This window comes from Phytophthora infestans, genomic scaffold (genome assembly GCF_000142945.1).
Source record: "Phytophthora infestans T30-4 supercont1.2 genomic scaffold, whole genome shotgun sequence".
NCBI lineage: Eukaryota > Oomycota > Peronosporomycetes > Peronosporales > Peronosporaceae > Phytophthora > Phytophthora infestans.
In genome coordinates, this window is record NW_003303757.1 from 518,459 (window position 1) to 536,483 (window position 18,025).

The window sequence follows — 18,025 nt, forward strand, 5'->3', positions numbered from 1 at the left end:
GGTACATCTCCTGTGTTAACTGCAAGTCTTTAGCTCTGGATGGGGCGCTTGGCGATGGGAAACGAGCCATGGTGTTTGACTGTGCACACCGACTGCAGTCCATTAACCGCCTGTCGCACATTCTCGTCGTCAAAGTGACCCACGATCTCCACGAAGAAGTCGTAGCCACCTTCCTCCTGGCGATAGATGGACTCGAGACACGAAAGGTTGATATCGTGCTTCTTCCATACATCCAGAGCACTGAGCAAGGACCCCACTTCGTGCTTAATCTCCATACTCAGACACGATTTATCCTTGCCCGTGGCAGCAGGGTAGCCCTTGGACACAATGACGAAGCGAATGAACGACTTGCTCTCCACAGCGCCAGCCTCAGACGCCAGTGCGTGGCTTGTGTCAACCTGCTCCAAGCCACGAGACTCCGCAGCTCCAGCCGTGGTCACCGCGACCGTGGACGCTTCATCAAAGGCACGGCTTGCAGCCTCCGATACATTAGCGACAGAGACCACCTGAGCGCTTGGCCAGCATTGTTCCGCCTGTGCGAGCAGCCGAGCATCAGTGTCAGTAGGACAGAAGACCTTCGTCACGTCCGTATTCTTGCCCAGTTGCTTGTCCTTAGCCGCGAAGATGAACGAGCGTGTGAGTACAATTTCTGCAGACACCTTAAGCGAGCTACGCAGCAGTTGAGCTTGCGTCTCCTTGATCATACCCAGATGAGAATCCTCGATGGGGACGACACCGTAGGCTGTACGATTCGCGTTGACATCGTAGAAGACCTTGCTGATGGATTCAGCCTGCAGTAACTGGTCCTTGGCCAACGTTTCGCCTCCGAAGTGAGCTTGAGCCGCCAGCCAGCAGAACGAGCCTTCCGCTCCAGCCACAGCGATCGAAGGATGAGCGACACGCTGCAGTAAATACTGCACCTGTACCTCCTTCGTAAGAGGCATGACGAAGTCGCGGTACAAACCCGAGATAAGCTGCGGGTTCACCTTCATCTCCTTGTCATCCGACGACGCAGGAGCGTTCGGGTCCTGACCATACGTCGACGCTTTCAACTTGACACGCTCAAGCACTTTCTAATAGACACATGAGAGTACCAGATCAGCACTTGAAGCAATAAGTTCAAGCTCTGCTTAACGAACCTGCTCAACTGCGAGGTTGGTAAGAGCCTCCATGATTCCGTCAGCATCGTTCGCAAGAATGAGCTTCGTGTAGCGCTCGGTCTCGGCCTGGAACTTGGCTTCAGCGATGAACTTGCCGAAGTGAATACGCTTACTCAGCGCCTGCAACACAGCGATATCCGCCGTCGCCGTAGAGCCATACTTTTATCCAAAAAAAATCCGATAAGTTAGCGAGTCTTAAATATATCAAATAAATCGGTATTTTTTTCATACCGCCGTGTCGTCACTAGCAGACGTTGTCAGACCTGGCAAGATCTTCTTCTGATACACACTCATGATCTGGTTGTTGATGTTGATCCGGTTCGGATTGAGCACACGCGGATAGTCGAGGATCGGCAGGATCGGCTCCGGCAGGAGGTGCGGAAAGAAGGCGTTCTCGTCCGGAGACGTGTATCGACGCGTTAGTGCGTGTAGCTTCTCCGTCTCCAGCAGCATAAAGTCCAGCGGACTGCCGTCGAACGTCGTGTACTTGCCCTTCAAGCCTCCGAAGGCAGCACTCTTGCTGCTCGTCAAGGTTACATCAGTCTTTAAGTGTCCATTGGAAGATATTTAACTGGATTTAATAACGTACCTCTCCTTCATGCTCACATAGACCTCCGGGTTGCGCGGGAATTGAGAGCGCTCGATCAACGCGAAGATGAGCGTCTCCTCTTGGCTGGGTTTTCATGGTCACAAATTAGAGTGCATCGCCATCAAATGGATCAATGGAAAGTGGTGCATACCGGATAAGGACATTGCGGAAGTCGTCAAGCTTCACAGGCTTCAGGGGGTCTCCGAACACGACGTTGTGCGAGCTCTGCATGGCGATAACTCGTGTTTTGTGGTTGCAAAAATTGGGATATTTAGAGATTGGAAAAAGTGATCGACATTTTAAAAACGCGTGATTGGGTGAAATAGGTCAATATTGGCGTGAGCAGGGCACTCGAGCTATTGACCGTTGTCTCTGATGCTTTCTAATGCTATCGCGCTGATTAGTAGCGACGCTGCTTCATCCTAGTATGGCGTTAGTAAACACGGTTAGTATAATGGTCTAGGAGTAAGATTGAATGCATAATGCGTACCTGAACTTTCTGGCCGGAAAACCGGTGGGGTCCTGACGTACCAGCTCCGTCGTCTCGTCCAGAGTCTCGGGGATGCTGAGACCGCGTTCCACACGCTTCACCAGCCAAACGTGGAGAGCAGACAGCTGCTCGTAATTGCGCAGCATGTTGTTGATGTCCTCAGGAGACTGTAATGCGTATTAGTTGTGTTAATGAATCAACACGGAAGGGATATCAGCAGGAGAGCAAGACGTACGTGGCCAGCCTTTTCCGAGATCTTCCTCTTGATCTTGCCGTTAATAAGGCGAGGGCTCTCACGGTACTCGGGCTGCAGTGAGATCACAAGTCTGTCACGTTAGCAACAACTCTCACTCAATAGTGTACCAAAGTATCGTACCTCCATCGACTCCAAGATGTCCATGAACGTCTTCATCTGCTGCACTGCAGTCTATCATCCAGCAGCAGCAGTCAGCACCACATCACGTCAGCTTAACCAGCAGCAAAACGCCTTACCATGGATGACACACCGGGGATCATGGATCGCCAGCCGCTTGCGCCGCTCGCCTCAGCGTTTTTCTACCACGTCACCAAGAACATCATCGGAAAACACAGCAAGCACCATCAGACTCTGCATCCACAAACAAGTGACGATGCTTCTTAAAGCCTCCTGCGCTGTGCTCACCTTCAGGTGGTCGTAGAATCCGTTCAGGTCGAATTTGTCCTTCTGCGAGAGCTCGATCATCTGCTGCTTGTACGCCTCCTCTGCAGCAGCAGCGCACGCATTGTCAGCCTCTCTGTATCCACTACTTAATCTCTGCATACGCATGTGAATCGACGTCCATTCATACCCTGTTTGTGCTGGTTGCGCTCCTCCAGCTTGCCAGACACCGTCTTCTTGATGTTGGAGAATACGCTCATGGAACGCAGCTGCGTCTGCGCCACCGACTGGGGGTAAGAGTTAGCGCGCAACGCAGCCACCGACTGTGGCGTCTGGCGCCTGAGCTGGCGCGCGGCCACGCGCATCACGTTCGCTCTCACTGCACTCGCCATCGTCGTGTGTGGGCCGCACGAGTGTAATACATGTACTTGATTGTTTGATTGGCAGTTAAATTATTTTACTTAAGTAACAGCAACTTCCTTACTTTAATCAAGTCAATTTGAGCAATCCTGATCTAGCATGTCATCCGAGCCCGAGAGGAAACGGGTCAAGCGCATCGTGCCTTTCCTCGAGGCGCATGAGTATATGTATGGTGTGCGCGTGGTGGAGCGCAACCCAGACACACGTGAGGTCACCTCTGTGCTTTGCATGTTCTGCGCCGCCTTTGGGCGGGAGGATGCTCCGCGTGAGACCGAACGAAAGCGCGCCCAGACGCAAAGGCCCAAGTATTGGAGCGGCCCCACGTTCCGCACGGACAATTACAAGTCACACCTGTCGAAACAGCACCCGAATAGGTGGGATCAGTACCAGAATCTGCCACCAGAGCAGAAGCAACGGTACTTTGATAGTATCCCAGCGATCCCCAAGAAGCAGGAGAAGCCACGCAGGTCGATGGACAGCGTACAGGCCCCAGTAAATATTTCGGCAGCGCAAAGTCCAACGCCGATACGACCGCCAATAGCTACACCAACTGAACTTGCGGATGCAAATAATGAGACAACAAAATCAGCTCCTGCGTCTCCAACTCCTGCTCCTATTGCAGTTACATCAGAGGATCAGGCTCTTGTATCTCCACTGGAGTTGAATACTGGTGAAGTGCTGACGTTTCTATTAGATCGAGACATAGTAGATGTGGCCTTAGGCGACGTGTTGTTTCGGGCAGAAGATGTTAATCCAGGGGTGGGTAAGAGCTTAGCGGTGTTTGAAAGCACACTGGATAAACGCGACACATTGGATCAGCAGAAATCGGACGGCACAGCGGAAGTTCGAGTGGTTGTTCGATCCGTGAAGCTTTTCCATCGCGTGGTGGAGTTAGTAGCTATGGGACTGAGTTTTGACCAAACCGCGACGATATGTCAGACACAGATGAGCACAAGAATCAGTGACAACACGTTCGTGCCACAAATGGCGCGTGCTGTTGTTGGTGCCAACCTCCAAACATTCAGTCGGATACTACAGCAAAGCTGGGCGTTTTCATTGAGTCTGCAGAGTGTGGACCGCTCACGACCAGGAGGAAAGGAACGTCGCATGTTCCTCGATGTGCGTGTGCGGGTTTACTGTGCTGGAAAGATGGAAGCATTCCATTTACTAGCGTTACCAGTGAGAACAGGGGGAGATCCAAGTCGTACGAGCGAAATGATGTTCGACACATTGACGACTTTTCTTGAGGCGATACACAAGCGCTGGCTGCAGAAAATCATTGGATGCAGCACTGAAGCGACGAGCTCAGACGTCAGCGTCGTTGCTTTTAGTCTTGTGAGAAGGATAGAGCAGCAAGCACTTCCAGGTTTTGTCCGTGTATCAAGTGCACGGCCTCCTATGGACTCATTGATGCAGCCATTCTTCGACTCCGTTTTGTTCGCTGATAATGCCGAATGGTACTCGCAACTCACAAGTCTGGCAGCGTATCTCGAGCGTCAAATGGCTACAGGAAACGCAGACGAACTCAGCGCAGCATCAGTGACGACGTGTCCTCATGTTGGAGACACAATATGGTGCAAGATGACGAAAGTCATGCGGTGGTTTGATAATGCACGAGTGTCTATCCAACGTCTGCTGGCTCGAAGGAATGCTTCGGTTGCTCCATCTCCGTCTTGGTGGCTTAATCTCAAAATTGCGCTCGTGGTGGGGACTATAGCGATTAAAACACGAGCTAGTCTTCAAGGAGGATACGCGACCTTGATGTCGCAACAGCCCCAGCGGATATCTATGCTTCGTCTTGCTTTGGCGGGGGACGTTGGTGTGGAAGGACCTCTGCCTGCGTATCAACGAGCTGCTCTACGTGATCAAAGTAGCTTGGGAGAAATGATCGGCTCAAGTGATGGAATGTTTGCAGTTAAGCCGCACTCGATTGTCGCGTTTATACGAGGAATGGGCAGCTGGTGTGCCGAGTTGTTTGATGGACTTGACACAGAAGAACGACAACAAATTATCGTCAACACGGCTGATAGGATGCTTGACCTTGTCCAGGGGCTCCATCGTCTCGCTGAAGAACTGGAGGAACGTGGTGGTAGCAACGCAAGTCTGAGCGCTTTTCCGCCGGTTCTACCTCACCAAATTGCGCTGCTGAACGCTGTGGATTTCCAGGAAATGATGCGTGTGTATCGTCCACGCATGAGCGAGACTTACTCTGATACGAAGCTTGCTGCTGTCGAGACTCAGCATCAGGAACTGCGAACTGCTGCTTCAAGCGACGCAGATGTGCAACGGCTTCTGGAGAAAAGTGCTAAACATTCGTCCTCAACCTTCGAGCAGGCTTGGGGGACGCTGGGCGCTCGGTGGGGCTTGCTTGCTGGCTATTGCGGTGGTCTAGCTACTGTGTTTCCAACCTCAAAGGGTGGCAGTAGCGCAAGTCAGACGTTTGGTGCGGAGAGCTCGCAACGTAAACTTGCTGATTTTACGCTTGAGGCAACACTGCAATGTCAGCAATTTGACAAACTGCAGGCTCTGGCATAGATAAGGTTAATGACGTGTGAGTTGATCACGTACCCAATTTGTTGAAGTCCGACTTCAACTTTCCTTCGTGCGGCTGTATCCATGTTCCGATGTGTGCGCTGTGTTGTTCGATGTGATGCAAGAAGAATGCAGAACACAAGGAAAAGGCTTAAAGCGAAATGCAAAACTAAAACTATCTAAGACTGTCGCGAGCGACAAAATAAAAAATGGTCTGCAGGCTGCAGGCGGAGGCAAGAGGCAGGCAGGCCGAGGCGTTGTGATCATCTCTTCTCATGTTTTCGATTAGCTACGACCCCCACCAATTGTGTCTTCCCCGTGATCTTGAGCATTTTTTCTTTGTGTATTCCTCTCCACCAAACCAATCAAAGCAAAGGACGACCCAACACCAACGACACAAAAAGCAGGAGCCGCAGCTCCCCGAACTTCTCCTTCTCTACTTCCCAGCCGCAGCTCAGGAAGCCCGCTGCCGCCTCACCATATTCATGCATGGCCAAACACACGAACACCACAAGACGCCCGCGAAAAACCGAAAGACTTAGCCCTGGTGGGCCTCCAGCACGGTCATAGCCTCCTGGATCTTGGCCTCCAGAGCCTCCGGGCTCTCCAGCAAGTGCAGCAGCTCACCGTTGTCCATCTCCAGCAGCATACCCGTGATCTTGCCGGCCAGCTCAGGCTGCTGGCGGTGGATCAACGGGTACAGACGCTCACCGATCATGTTCTTCTGAATCTCAGGCGAGGCGGCAGCCAGGGCGGCCGACGTCAGCGGCTCCGGGCCAGCGTTCTGCACGGGCGCGGCCGGCGGCATCACGCCCTGAGGCGGCACATCGCGGGCCGGGTGGTTGCGGGCGTTAGCCGTGTACTTGAAGTTGCGGCGGTTGGCCGGAGCGCCCTGAGGACCCTGCGGGCCGGGGCCCTGACGGCCACGACGCGGCTGGCCACGCTGCTGCTGCATGGGCATGCCGTAGCCAGGCATCGGGTAGCCACCCGGAGCCGGAGCGCCAGGCACACGAGCACCGTATGGCATGGGGCCACGCTGGACACCACGCGGCATCATCTGCTGCGGGTACATGAACCCCTGACGAGCCTGAGGCGGGAGCTGGCCTGGCTGGCCGTAGAACATGGGGGCAGCACCGTACATGGGCGGCTGGCCCATAGGCATACCACGGCCCACAACCATACCAGCGCGCTGCTGGGCGTGCTGAGCCTCAAGCTGAGCACGACGCACCTCCTTGCGCTGGGCAAGAGCCACGTACACAGGCTTTCCAGAGATCAACTTGCCGTTCATCTCGGCCACAGCCTTGTTGGCCTCCTCGGGGGTCGAGAAGCACACGAAGCCGAAGCCACGCGAGTTTCCATTGGGGTCACGCATCACACGCGACGAGGTAATAGTGCCGCACTCAGCGAAAGCCTCACGGAGCTCATCGTCGGACAGCTGGTCGTCCAAGTTCTTGACGTACAGGTTGACGCCCTGGTACTTGTTAATACGCTCCATCTTGAGCTGCTCGAACTTGTTGCGCAGCTCACGCTCACGCTCCGAGCGCTTCTGGGCCTTACCGACATACATCTCGGTGTCCAAGCCCTCACCAGCAGGGTACGACTTGCCGTTCAGAGCGTCCACGGCCTTGTGGGCGGCGTCTGACTCCTCATAGTTCACGAAGCCGAAGCCACGGTTGTGGTCCGGGTTGGCGTTGTCCTTCATGACGACAGCGCTGAGCACCTTTCCAAAAGGCTCGAACTCCTTCAGCAGATCCGCGTCCGTCCACTGAGTAGGGATGTTCTTAACGTAGCAGTTGGTCCAGTCGTCGGCGTCCGGGCGGTCCTGACGCTTCTGGAATTGGCCAACAAAGACCTCCGTGCCAGCAATTAGCATGCCGTTAATCTTGGCAATGGCCTCCGTGGCCGCCTCGGCCGTCTCATAGTGCACGTATCCGTAACCCTTGCTGTTGCCCGTCGTGTGTTCAATAGCCACCTTGCAGCTAAGAATGTTGCCAAACAGCGAAAACGTGTCGTACAGCGCCTTGTTGTCGATAGACGTGTCCAGGTTCTTGACGAAGATGTTGCCTACGCCTGACTTACGCAGGGACGGGTCGCGCTGCGACCACATGATGCGGCACGGAACGCCCTTGATGCTCGTGAAGTTCATCGTGTCCAGGGCGCGCTCAGCGTCGGCCACGTTGTGGAAATTCACGTACGCGTAGCCCAGCGAGCGGCGAGTCACAGCGTCGCGGCACACGCGGATGCTGGCAACCGGGCCGACGGCGTTGAAGATCTCGAACAGCAACGCCTCCGTCACGTCCGGGTGGATATCCCCCACGTAAAGCGACGCCGTGTGGAACGGCTGCGCAGCGCCTGTAGCCGACGAGGCGGCAGAGGTCGAGGCCGTCGACGTAGCTGCGGCCGGAGCGGCACTGGCGGCGGGGGCCGGGCTGTTGGTCGGGGAAGTCGCGGAGTTGGCCATTGCTGCTGCAAAACGAAGACACAGTCAGCGATTGCTCGCGCTATAGCGGAAGGCCAGCAAAGAATGCACCACAACCGACATCCTGGCGGCGTAGATTGCAATAGCACCCGGTGCAAGTGTCGCCAAGGAGGCAAGCAACATACCTGTCGTTAACGGAGGGGGTAACCTTTTTTTTTCTTTTTTTATTGAAAGAGAGAGAAAGAGACTGGCATCATTGGTGGAGCGCGGCGCAAAATTCCCTGAGTGTCGAAGTAGCAAGAGAATGATGGCTTAATAGCCGGCAGCTTCAAGGGTTTTGATTGGCTAATTGATAAAATATTAATATTGAGTTTTCACTCTGACCAATCATGTCGTGTAAAAGCACCTTGTGTGTTCTCGAAGCGCAGTTGAAGGAAAATGGCTCTTCTATTGTGGTCCACACGAGCTTCCGCCACCAGTCATCCCGATTTTCGTTGTGCGACATTCTCGCGATTGGCTGAAACTGACGGTAAGTCTGATCCGGCTGCTGGGCTGTACGAGTTTGCCGATCTTGTGACAGCAGCCACAAGAAATGTAGCCATTCCTCGCGAAAGGTCGCGACTGTTGCACCAGCATAACTGCCTAACGCTGCGCTGTCACCTCCCTATTGCGCGCAAGGCCATGACTATAATCACGCGCGCCGCTGAGTTCTGCTCGTCACCCAAGTTTGAGCGAGTGTTTGACAACTTCGCCAGGTGGGTGCTGTTCGCCTGGCGCAGATTGAAGCGGGCCATGTGACGACGGAAGTGTGACGTGACACGCATCTGATTTAGGGACCATGCGGATGCGTTTATTGACGCGACAGAGGCCAAAGATGGAGACGTCGAGCATAAGCACGAGTATGTCGTTGCTCGAGGAATAAAGGGATGTTGTTTTTATAGGCTCATGATTGTGCACTGGTGGTCGTTTTGACAGATATAAGGAGCTACACGACCAGTATCTCAAGCTGTTTGAAGAAGAACTGTCGGGTGAGAGGGCTGTTTCCATTGGTAATTGTCGTAATAATTTCAGCTTGTGCTCATATGCGTATCGCTGTGTGCAGAGTTCGTGGAATCCGAAGGAGCGACAATTGAGGAGTTTTTCAAGGAATGCAGGGAGATCCATGACGGTCAATACACGGCTCTCTTCGAGGAGCATTCGTATGCCTGGTTCGTCGACCACTTGTTGGCCTGCATGGACTACAAGCACTTCTACGGACTCATGGTCAACGAGGCCCGTCGTCTTCACCACCGGAAGTGAGGCTGTCGGTCAAGTTGAAGTAGGCACCCAGCACAGAGCAAAAACGAATTTAAAAAGAGGAATGTAGCCAAGTGAATGAGATATGATCGAAGTGAGAAAACACGAGCTTGATGGCATTCCTCTTCGTTTTAACGCGTCGCTGATTGGTCATTACTCGAAGTACTTCATTTTCATCAACCGACATGGAGAAGCGCTTGTACGTGTGGGGGTCAGGTACATCCATTCCTGCTGCGAAAACTCGCCACTATAATACACAATGTACTGACTTGCAATATGCAGGTGGGACTGGGCAGCTCGGATTGGGGACGGAGGATGACTACGCTATTCCTCAACTCTGGGAGAATGACCGGGTAAAAGTAATAAAACAGTGGAATAATGTCTAAAAGCTGACATGGCAAACGAGTTTTGTCTACTCTTGCGTTGCAGGTGCAACTAGAATCCGTTGTATCTGGCGGTTGCCATAGCGCAGGTTAGTCAAAGCAACGAGACCGTGGCAACAATATCAGATGAATTTTTATTCTTCGTCTGGATAAATGACAGGAATCAATAGCATCGGCCGGCTCTTTCTATGGGGATCTAATGATCGAGGCCAACTTGGAAACACCACTGAGCACAAGTTCATAAGTGCTCCTACCGAATCTGCAGTCTGTGTTCCACGTGAAAGTGTGAGTAGCTGGCCAGTTCTCTTTCGTACGATACTAATTTATTCTGTTTGAATGTTGCAATAACAGAAAGCGAAACTAGTAGCTTGCGGGTGGTGGAGCACGTTGGCAGTCATGTCGTCGCATTGTGGTGGCAGCCAAGAGGATCGTGTCTTCTCCTGGGGCTCAAACGATCATCATCAATTAGGTCGCGACCAAAGTTCTAAAGTTACTGGAGGTAAAGCGTCAGCACAGATTGTGCACCTGCCTCCACGCTTGCAGGTTGCAAGTATTGCTTGTGGCTGGAAGCATTCGCTTCTCGCCACTGCTGAAGGTGACGTTTACTCATGGGGGAGTGGACGACATGGCCAACTGGGACTGGGAGCCGAAGCCTTGAAGTCTGAAGCTCCCAAGCGGATTGAGACCTTGAAAGGCACGGCTATCATTAACGTCTTTTGCGGATGGGAGCACTCTGTCTTTCGCTCTTCCGATGGCGATATATACACCTGCGGGAACAACCGACATGGGCAATTGGGCGTACGAATTTCTGGCTCGGCAGCTTCAGAAAGGTCAAGTGAAAGGAGGAAGCAGGTGAATGCGCTGCCCATTCAAGTGGTAGACCCAAGTAACAGCAACATAAGTCTCCGTACAGCTCAGGTCAGCTGTGGATGGCACTTTGTGCTGTGCCTCACAGACACTGGAAAGCTCGTGACTTGGGGCAAAGGCAGTCATGGACAACTGGGTCTCGGAGGGTTTGACAACGCGTACGAGCCCCAAGTCGTCCCATTTCCGCACACTGCTCGACACGTTGCATGCGGTAGTGAACATTCCATGGTGGTGACGACTAGCGGAGACCTGTACACGTGTGGCTGGGGAGAACATGGCAATCTTGGTACGTTTGACGGTGCTACATCCACAAATATCTGAGCATTCTAACATGGTTGTTGCAGGACATGGCGACAAGACCAACCGTGCTTCGTTGGAGAAGGTTGAGTTTTTTATCAACAACAACCAAAAGGTCATCAGTATCGCAGCTGGGGGCGCAGTTTCCATTGCTGTCACGAACAGTTGAGGTCAGTAGACAGGCCTCGGTCACCTTGGTAAAACCTGCGTCTATTCCATCGGTTGCAGCGTTCTATCCTCATCTACTTACAAGTGTTTGATCATACGCTTGACCTGTTCCTTCTGAATGTCAATCATGCGCACTTGGTGTTCCAGCTCGTCCTTGGCAACTCCTTCACCCCTACGAATCTGATCCTCCAGTCGTTTCTGCTTCTCTCGCAGCTGCGCGAGTTGATGTTCCAACTCTGTTTTCGACTTGGGTCGACGCGCCTTCGCCTGTGGGGACATTCCCGGTGCAATGAACGGCAACCCAGGAGACGACACAACGCCCGAACCCAAAGTTGACGTCGCAGCTGCAGCAGTTGTCACTGTCTGCTTCTGTTCAGCCTTCTCCACAGCAATAGGAGTTATTTCCTGTCGCTCAGCCATCTGCTCAAACTCGTTCTCCTCCTCCTCGACGCCCAGCTTCTCATCCGCTTTCTTCTTTAGCTTCTCCACCAGGTATGACTCGTCCTTGCCGGCAAAGTACGTGTACAGTCCGTTGCCCAGTACTACAGCAAAAACGACCCAGTATATACGCATAGGCATAGATACAGGCTGGTGAGAGCGGTCTCCCCAATCTGAACCAATGATACGCGCAACCGTCGAGTCCAGCTCCGCCTCATGCTTGTCAGCGCCGTAACCTTTGGTTACACGCACAGTTCCAATCGTCGTGGAGCGGATCGACGCGCTCACAGTCTGCTTAGAGACATCGCCAGTGCTACTGGAGGACGAGGGTTTTGAGCTGCTGCTCCATCGCCGCCCACGCACGCGACCACCGAGACGCTGCACTCGACGATACATCTGGAAGTGAAGGGCTGGGAGTAAAGTGTATCCATGTTCTATTATTGTTTCAAACCTCTCTACAAGAGCAGTTCCAGGTGTACTGAATCTCATCAGTGCCCCCCAATCTCCGACCGAAGCTAAAGTACTGAGACAAATGGTGAGCTCCGAGGAAGTCACCACAGCTCCGGCCCCGAAGCTGTCAGCCCTAGCAGCAGACTCGTCGGCCCCAAAGCTGCCAGCAGCGAAGCCGTCAGTGCCTACTACAGCTCTAAAAGCAGACCCGTCGGCCCCAACGCCGCCAGCACCGAGGCCGGCAGTTCTAGCAGCAGAACCGTCGGCTCCGAAGCCGCCACCACCGAAGCCGTCGGCCCCGAAGCCATTGGTGCTTGCTTCAGTTCTAGCAGCAGCGTCACAGTATAACCGTCTGGATGAAACGGACCTGAAGGAGGCGAAGAAACTGGGTATCCTGCTGGAAGACCTGCCGGTGAGTTTGGACTCGAGTGCGCCTGAGTTTGGCGTCGCGTACGAGAAGAAAGGAGGCAGCAAAGTCTCAGGATGCGCTGCCGGTGTGTTTAGCAGCCAAAAGACTCTACAAGAGCGATGCAAGCAGTTCGCCATGCAACGAGGCTTCCAGCTATTCGTATCCGGTAGCAGTACACGTCCCAATGGGGGCGGGAACGTCAAATATCGCTGCAAGAAACTCAACGGGCAGCAGTTCTTCGATCCAGACACACCCGCTAGTAAACTACAGTGTCCGTTTTACATTAACGGCTACGGTAAAGATGAACACTGGAAGATCACGCGGGCCTGCTTCCTACACAACCACTACAAGTTCATCGGCTGGCGAGCTGCACCGCCAACGACGACTCATCCACTCGCAGTAGCTGCTGCGACCGCTGTAGCCAATGGAAACCTGCCTAATGTGTTGCCAAGCACTAGTACGCAGCCTCTATTAGCCCCTGCACCACCAGCGGAGACGGTGCCACTTGATATTGGGTCTTCTGAGCTGCCTGCTCCTGCAGAGACAGCCACGATTACACCGCCGCCACGAGCGAAGGCTCAGAGGAACACGACGATGTCCATGAAGTCGCTATGTCGCATGGTGACGGATGAAGTGAGTAAACACCCACCGAACGTGGCAATGGCCAAACTTGACGGCAAGACAATTCGTCGCATCCTCCTTGGACAGGGGCATACAATTAACCACATGATGGCGTCACGGATTAAACGCCAACTCCAGGAAGAGAGAATCGCTAAAGTACGTGGGTCATTCCAGAAATTGGGTGGGTATCTGGGGATCATGGCGGAGAAAAACCCAGGCTCACTGTTCCGGGTTGAAACGAGAGAAGACGGCGCGTTTTCTCGCGCTCTATTCGCCCCGAATGCGACGCTGAATACTGTTAAGCATTGCCGTAAGATTGTGTCGCTGGATCACATCACACACTGCGAGGAAGTGACGGAGACTGCAGTAGGGAAATTCGAGGACGAGGGGAGCGACGACGCCATCTGTGGAGTGTTTTTGAAGGCCGCTACGAAGGACTTTAATGACGAAGTTGTGACGTTCGCTCTTGCGCTGGTTACGGAGGAGAGCCAAGCCAATTGGGAGTGGTTTTTGACTGCGTTACAGAGTACCCATGTGGCGGATTGGAACCAATACACTGTGATCGCTGGACGTACACGTGGACTGCAGACTGCTATCCACAGAGTCTGGCCACTGGCGAGTCACCACTTCTGTATGCGCCGTGTGGTCGAAGACGAGCTTATGATGGTCAAGAAGATCCCCATGACGCCTGAAAAGAAGCAAAGCATCTTCGACTTGGCCCGCAGTGACAGCGAAACTGAGTACGATGCGCTTCGTAAAGCTCTAGTTGGCTCAAATGAGGCGGCAGTTACGTATCTGGACAAATTGGACCGCGCCAACTGGGTGAAATACGCGTTTCTGGAAAGATTCCGACGTCCGACGTTTAATGAACTCACGTCGGACCTCTCCATGGCGTTGGGTAGTGACGAGTTGCTGTCTCAACACGCAAGCGCTAGTCATATCAAGTGGTTCGGCGAAGATTCGATCGGCAGTTCTCACCCACTTTACGCCTTCAACCAGTTCTTTATGAAGATCGCCGAGAATTTCCACCATCGCCGTCAATCTGTCAAGTTGCGTCCAGGATACGAGCTCGTTCCGCTTCGAGATGCTCAGCTGCAACAGATTCTGCAAGGCAGTCAACGGTGTGAGGTACGTTAGCTTTTGTTGATTACTTGTATTGTTTTTTTAACTGATATTTTAATGCTCGGTAGTCGATTCCTTGTGCGAACGGACTGTACATGGTGCGCTATCTTGGCCCGACACGGTTAAAAATCCCTGATAGCTGGCGTCACGTGAACCTCATGGACTGGGAGTGCACATGTCAGGACTGGCAGGACCAGCAGTTCCCGTGTTTGCACGCGATCCACGCGTCCGAGTTAGAGCAGCGTCGTATCGACTCGCTGTACGACATCAAGCAGAACTCGATTGAGAATTATCTGGCGTGTTATTCCACTTCTTTCACGCCTTGGCCAGTGGATGCGTCTCCCATTGTACCTGACACTTCGTTGAAGACGCCTCTGGACTTCTACCTCTCTGAAGATGGCACCGGAAGACGAAAGCCCGGCCCGCGACCGAAGAGAAAGCGAGCTGTTGAACAAGTGGGCCTATAGCCGTGTACGAAGGGGATCTATTGCAATGCAAGCTATGCACGTATTCTAACTGTCTATCCCCGCAAAAAAATATTCTTAAACTTACCAACTTGAATAACCTCAGTACCCTCCTCGACCAAGGAAGCACGCAGGACACGTGTAGTGCTCGGCATACTGAGTGAAGGACTCGGGCAGATGCAGACAGGCCAGGTGGAATCGACGTGCGCACGTAGTGCATCTGATGGAGAGCGAGATCTCCTCTCTCGTAATGAGGTGATGGCATTCCATACACGGCTCTGGCTGCAACGAGCTCGTCCCTGTGTATAGCGCACTTAGTATTATGTCGCTCTGACAAAGTTCCTGCACCGCCGCTTACCGTATTTCTGCTCGTAAAAGGATTGCAACACCTTTTCCATTCGCCGTAGTGTGGGTTCTTCGCTTGCCAATATACTGACGAACTGTTCGACAGAAGCTAGAGGGAAGAGATGAGCTTCGTCTTCAAAATGAAATCTACACGGAGCGTTAGTACCAAACAGCAGCATTAGCGTCTTGATGAACAAGTGATTTCTGCCACATACCTTTTCGCCAGTGCGCACACCTTCTCAATCGATGTCCATGTTTCAGCAATATCATTATCCTTCAAGCGCTGACGCCACGACTTTGTGAGATGAAATCTCAGAAATCGACGAGCAAGAACGTATTTCTCCATGTGATCGAGGTCTTCGGCTGCACTTTCATCCAGGAAAGTCTTCACGGGTGAGTCTTCTTCAAGACGGTCGCTACATGAACTGTCTCCCTCACGCTTCAGTGTTTCATTCAGAGGCTGCACGAGCGGCCAGTACAGAACAGATTCCTGTAATGCCCAGTGAATGGCCGCTCCAAGATCCTGATGCTCATACGGCGCCATAGCTGGGAAAGGTTTGCCGTCGTCGTCTAGCAACACACGACTTTCGAGCTCGCTACTGATCCCGTCGCCGAAATCTTCACTCTCAATGAATAGAACTCGCAATTTGAATCGTACGGAAGAAGAGGCTAGCGACGAGAAAACGCCTTGAAGAAACTGCGGTGGGGATGATGACGAGTGCAACAGGTTGGCGAATTGACGGGCAAAATACTCGCCAGAAATCCGAATTTCGTGCTGGCTGTAAAGATCTCGTCCACCGAAAGCACGTCGATAAGTCTTTTTGGACGCATCTGTAGTTTCGATACTGCTGTATATTCTAGACGGACTTGCCATCACGCACGAGAGCTCACGCAGCACTGCTTGAACCGGAGAATCGCTGTCTGTATCAAAGTAAGATACTATCGTTTCCAGCTGCGCCATGATGGTCCCATAAAGGCTCAGAATTTTGTCAACCATGACAGCTACTTGCTCGTCCTCAACGTACTGTAGATTGAGACAGGAAAGGTCGAAACTTCGGAAATGCACGCTCTTCTTCGTTTTCTTAGACTTCAGCGTTATCTTCCCAGAAGAGCGTCGTCTTGGCATATCTGACTTTAACTTTGGTGATTTCGTTTTTGGTGACTTCGAATGGAACGAGTGTTGGGCTAGTTTCTCGCACTTCGCGATGCCATGACAAATACTAAACACGCTCTGGAGCGGCTTCGAGTCAATTAACGTCGATTTTGACATAATCACAGCCTGCTCACCACGAAGAGCATTCCATGACAATGCAAAAAAGCACCCGGAGATGGTGTTTGTCGCCAGTAATGCGTCACAATATGTCGAGATCAATTCTGCCAGTTCCCGAGCAGCAGGGTCCTCCTCCGGCAGAGAAACTGCATCAGTTTCATCCGACATCCTCGTCTTATCTGCCACAGCTTCTTCTGTAGATAACGTTGCAGCAGAATGTGTCATATCCGATGTCTCTTCCGCCCGCTGCAAGGATGGCACCGCTGTTGTAACAATTGGTGGCTCCGCTATAGCATACTGTAGTCGTCGACTTCGACGTAATGGCAATGTGATCGTCACCGAGGTTCTTCTCTTCGAGAAAGACTTCGTACTCGGATCTAAAGCACTCTTCTTCATTTTACTCGCGTCGGCAGCACCATCCAGACTGAAAGGAGGAACGTTGCTTCCACTTTCTTTCCTGCTGCTTAAGTCTCGACTGTATTTTCGTAATCGTTTTGGCGGCTTCGAGCATCTGGTTGGTGTGTCCATAAAATCCTCTCCTGTGTTCTCATTGTTCATGCTGACTGAACGTGTGACGCGCTTTTTCTTCTTCAAAACCGTCTTCGAGGCTGTCCCAGCCTCGTTTGGCCATATTTTCGAGGCTGCTGCGTCAAATGAGCTCGTTCCAGCGCTGCTTTCCGTGTCCGAAGCTGTCGCTGCTTTTAAATCATCGTCTAAATCTCTAGGAATCCCGAAAAGCTTGATTTTACCTACGCGCCGCCGCAGTTTCTGGATTTCTTTAGATCGTGTGGAAAAAGCTGGCGAATCACCCCACGGACTCCGATCCGAGGCGTCATTCTGTTGTGAGGAGGCAGGGGGCGTCGAAGGAGGTGAGGGAGACGGCGTGCGCGTCTTGAGACGTAGCGGGGCCTCCACGAAGCGCCGGTATATGTCGCTCGCATCCGTCATGACGTTTTGCAACACCGCCTTCTAAGAATTACTGTGTTTTGGCGAATAGGCGTAATTAATTGCATTTATCGTGATTTCATTGGTAAAAGTTGGATTCGAAATGCGATTGTCGAAGTTGAAGTGAGGAAACTCTATGTTGACTTACAAATGCCAAAAACACAAGTACATGTCCAACCACGCAGTGAACGGGTACGTGTATGACTCTGTTGTACATGTATGTACTAACTGAGCTTAGTATTTGCATTTACACTTGCTGTAAAGACTCGGGTCTGGCAAAAGCGACAGCGGATACAATGTTAGAAAAAAAAACAAAGCGGGACCGACGCTCGTCGAAGAGGAGCCAGTAGAGGAGATGACGCGTCTCTTGAATGCTTTACATTGTGCAAGCTTCCCTCAAGACAAATGTTGTTCTTTAGTGGGCTCTACATGTAGCGATAAGACCTACTGACGCAGTGGCTACGTGTGTAACCTAGACCAACCGAGGTCCCCTTTCAATTGCCCCATTGGTAATACCCAAGTTTATCAAGATCTCATCGCGTCGTTGAGGAATGTTGATGGCGTTTTTTATGTGAGGCAATTGTGACCGAGCTTTATCAGGCTAGGTCACTGGATTTGAAGACGAATCCTTGAAACTGAATTTGTGGTCGGCACTAGCAAAGGAGTGAGGAAGTTCACAGAATCGCGGGTTATCGTGCTGTCC

The 18,025-nt window shown here is 52.4% G+C and overlaps 8 protein-coding genes across 8 annotated transcripts; 3 read left to right on the plus strand and 5 right to left on the minus strand.

Annotated features, from left to right (window-relative positions):
• Positions 1-29: 29 nt before the first annotated feature.
• On the minus strand, positions 30-2,005 carry PITG_01245 (chorismate mutase, putative; the record flags this gene model as incomplete). The annotated part of the gene is made up of 5 exons (XM_002907872.1): positions 30-1,073; positions 1,140-1,319; positions 1,392-1,680; positions 1,750-1,833; positions 1,901-2,005. 5 exons carry the CDS (start codon positions 1,978-1,980, stop codon positions 30-32), a joined length of 1,677 nt encoding a protein of 558 aa, XP_002907918.1.
• A 14-nt stretch (positions 2,006-2,019) lies between these two features.
• On the minus strand, positions 2,020-3,268 carry PITG_01246 (uncharacterized protein; the record flags this gene model as incomplete). Its single annotated transcript, XM_002907873.1, has 7 exons — positions 2,020-2,171; positions 2,240-2,406; positions 2,475-2,546; positions 2,616-2,666; positions 2,732-2,794; positions 2,901-2,980; positions 3,067-3,268. The coding sequence occupies 7 exons, from the start codon at positions 3,266-3,268 to the stop codon at positions 2,150-2,152; spliced, it is 657 nt and encodes a 218-aa protein (XP_002907919.1).
• A 127-nt stretch (positions 3,269-3,395) lies between these two features.
• Positions 3,396-5,275, plus strand: PITG_01247 (uncharacterized protein; the record flags this gene model as incomplete). The annotated part of the gene is made up of 4 exons (XM_002907874.1): positions 3,396-3,776; positions 3,957-4,607; positions 4,650-5,210; positions 5,255-5,275. The coding sequence occupies 4 exons, from the start codon at positions 3,396-3,398 to the stop codon at positions 5,273-5,275; spliced, it is 1,614 nt and encodes a 537-aa protein (XP_002907920.1).
• An 810-nt stretch (positions 5,276-6,085) lies between these two features.
• Positions 6,086-8,517, minus strand: PITG_01248 (polyadenylate-binding protein 1-B; the record flags this gene model as incomplete). Its single annotated transcript, XM_002907875.1, has 2 exons — positions 6,086-8,294; positions 8,433-8,517. One exon carries the CDS (start codon positions 8,287-8,289, stop codon positions 6,367-6,369), a length of 1,923 nt encoding a protein of 640 aa, XP_002907921.1.
• A 411-nt stretch (positions 8,518-8,928) lies between these two features.
• PITG_01249 (uncharacterized protein) lies at positions 8,929-9,546 on the plus strand (the record flags this gene model as incomplete). The annotated part of the gene is made up of 4 exons (XM_002907876.1): positions 8,929-9,002; positions 9,081-9,146; positions 9,223-9,275; positions 9,350-9,546. 4 exons carry the CDS (start codon positions 8,929-8,931, stop codon positions 9,544-9,546), a joined length of 390 nt encoding a protein of 129 aa, XP_002907922.1.
• Positions 9,547-10,322: 776 nt separating this feature from the next.
• On the plus strand, positions 10,323-11,259 carry PITG_01250 (regulator of chromosome condensation (RCC1)-like protein; the record flags this gene model as incomplete). The annotated part of the gene is made up of 4 exons (XM_002907877.1): positions 10,323-10,356; positions 10,417-10,724; positions 10,776-11,079; positions 11,138-11,259. 4 exons carry the CDS (start codon positions 10,323-10,325, stop codon positions 11,257-11,259), a joined length of 768 nt encoding a protein of 255 aa, XP_002907923.1.
• A 77-nt stretch (positions 11,260-11,336) lies between these two features.
• On the minus strand, positions 11,337-12,092 carry PITG_01251 (uncharacterized protein; the record flags this gene model as incomplete). Its single annotated transcript, XM_002907878.1, has 2 exons — positions 11,337-11,525; positions 11,646-12,092. 2 exons carry the CDS (start codon positions 12,090-12,092, stop codon positions 11,337-11,339), a joined length of 636 nt encoding a protein of 211 aa, XP_002907924.1.
• A 2,676-nt stretch (positions 12,093-14,768) lies between these two features.
• Positions 14,769-17,325, minus strand: PITG_01252 (uncharacterized protein; the record flags this gene model as incomplete). The annotated part of the gene is made up of 6 exons (XM_002907879.1): positions 14,769-15,061; positions 15,121-15,254; positions 15,323-15,993; positions 16,048-16,506; positions 16,651-16,728; positions 16,816-17,325. 6 exons carry the CDS (start codon positions 17,323-17,325, stop codon positions 14,865-14,867), a joined length of 2,049 nt encoding a protein of 682 aa, XP_002907925.1.
• Positions 17,326-18,025: the final 700 nt, after the last annotated feature.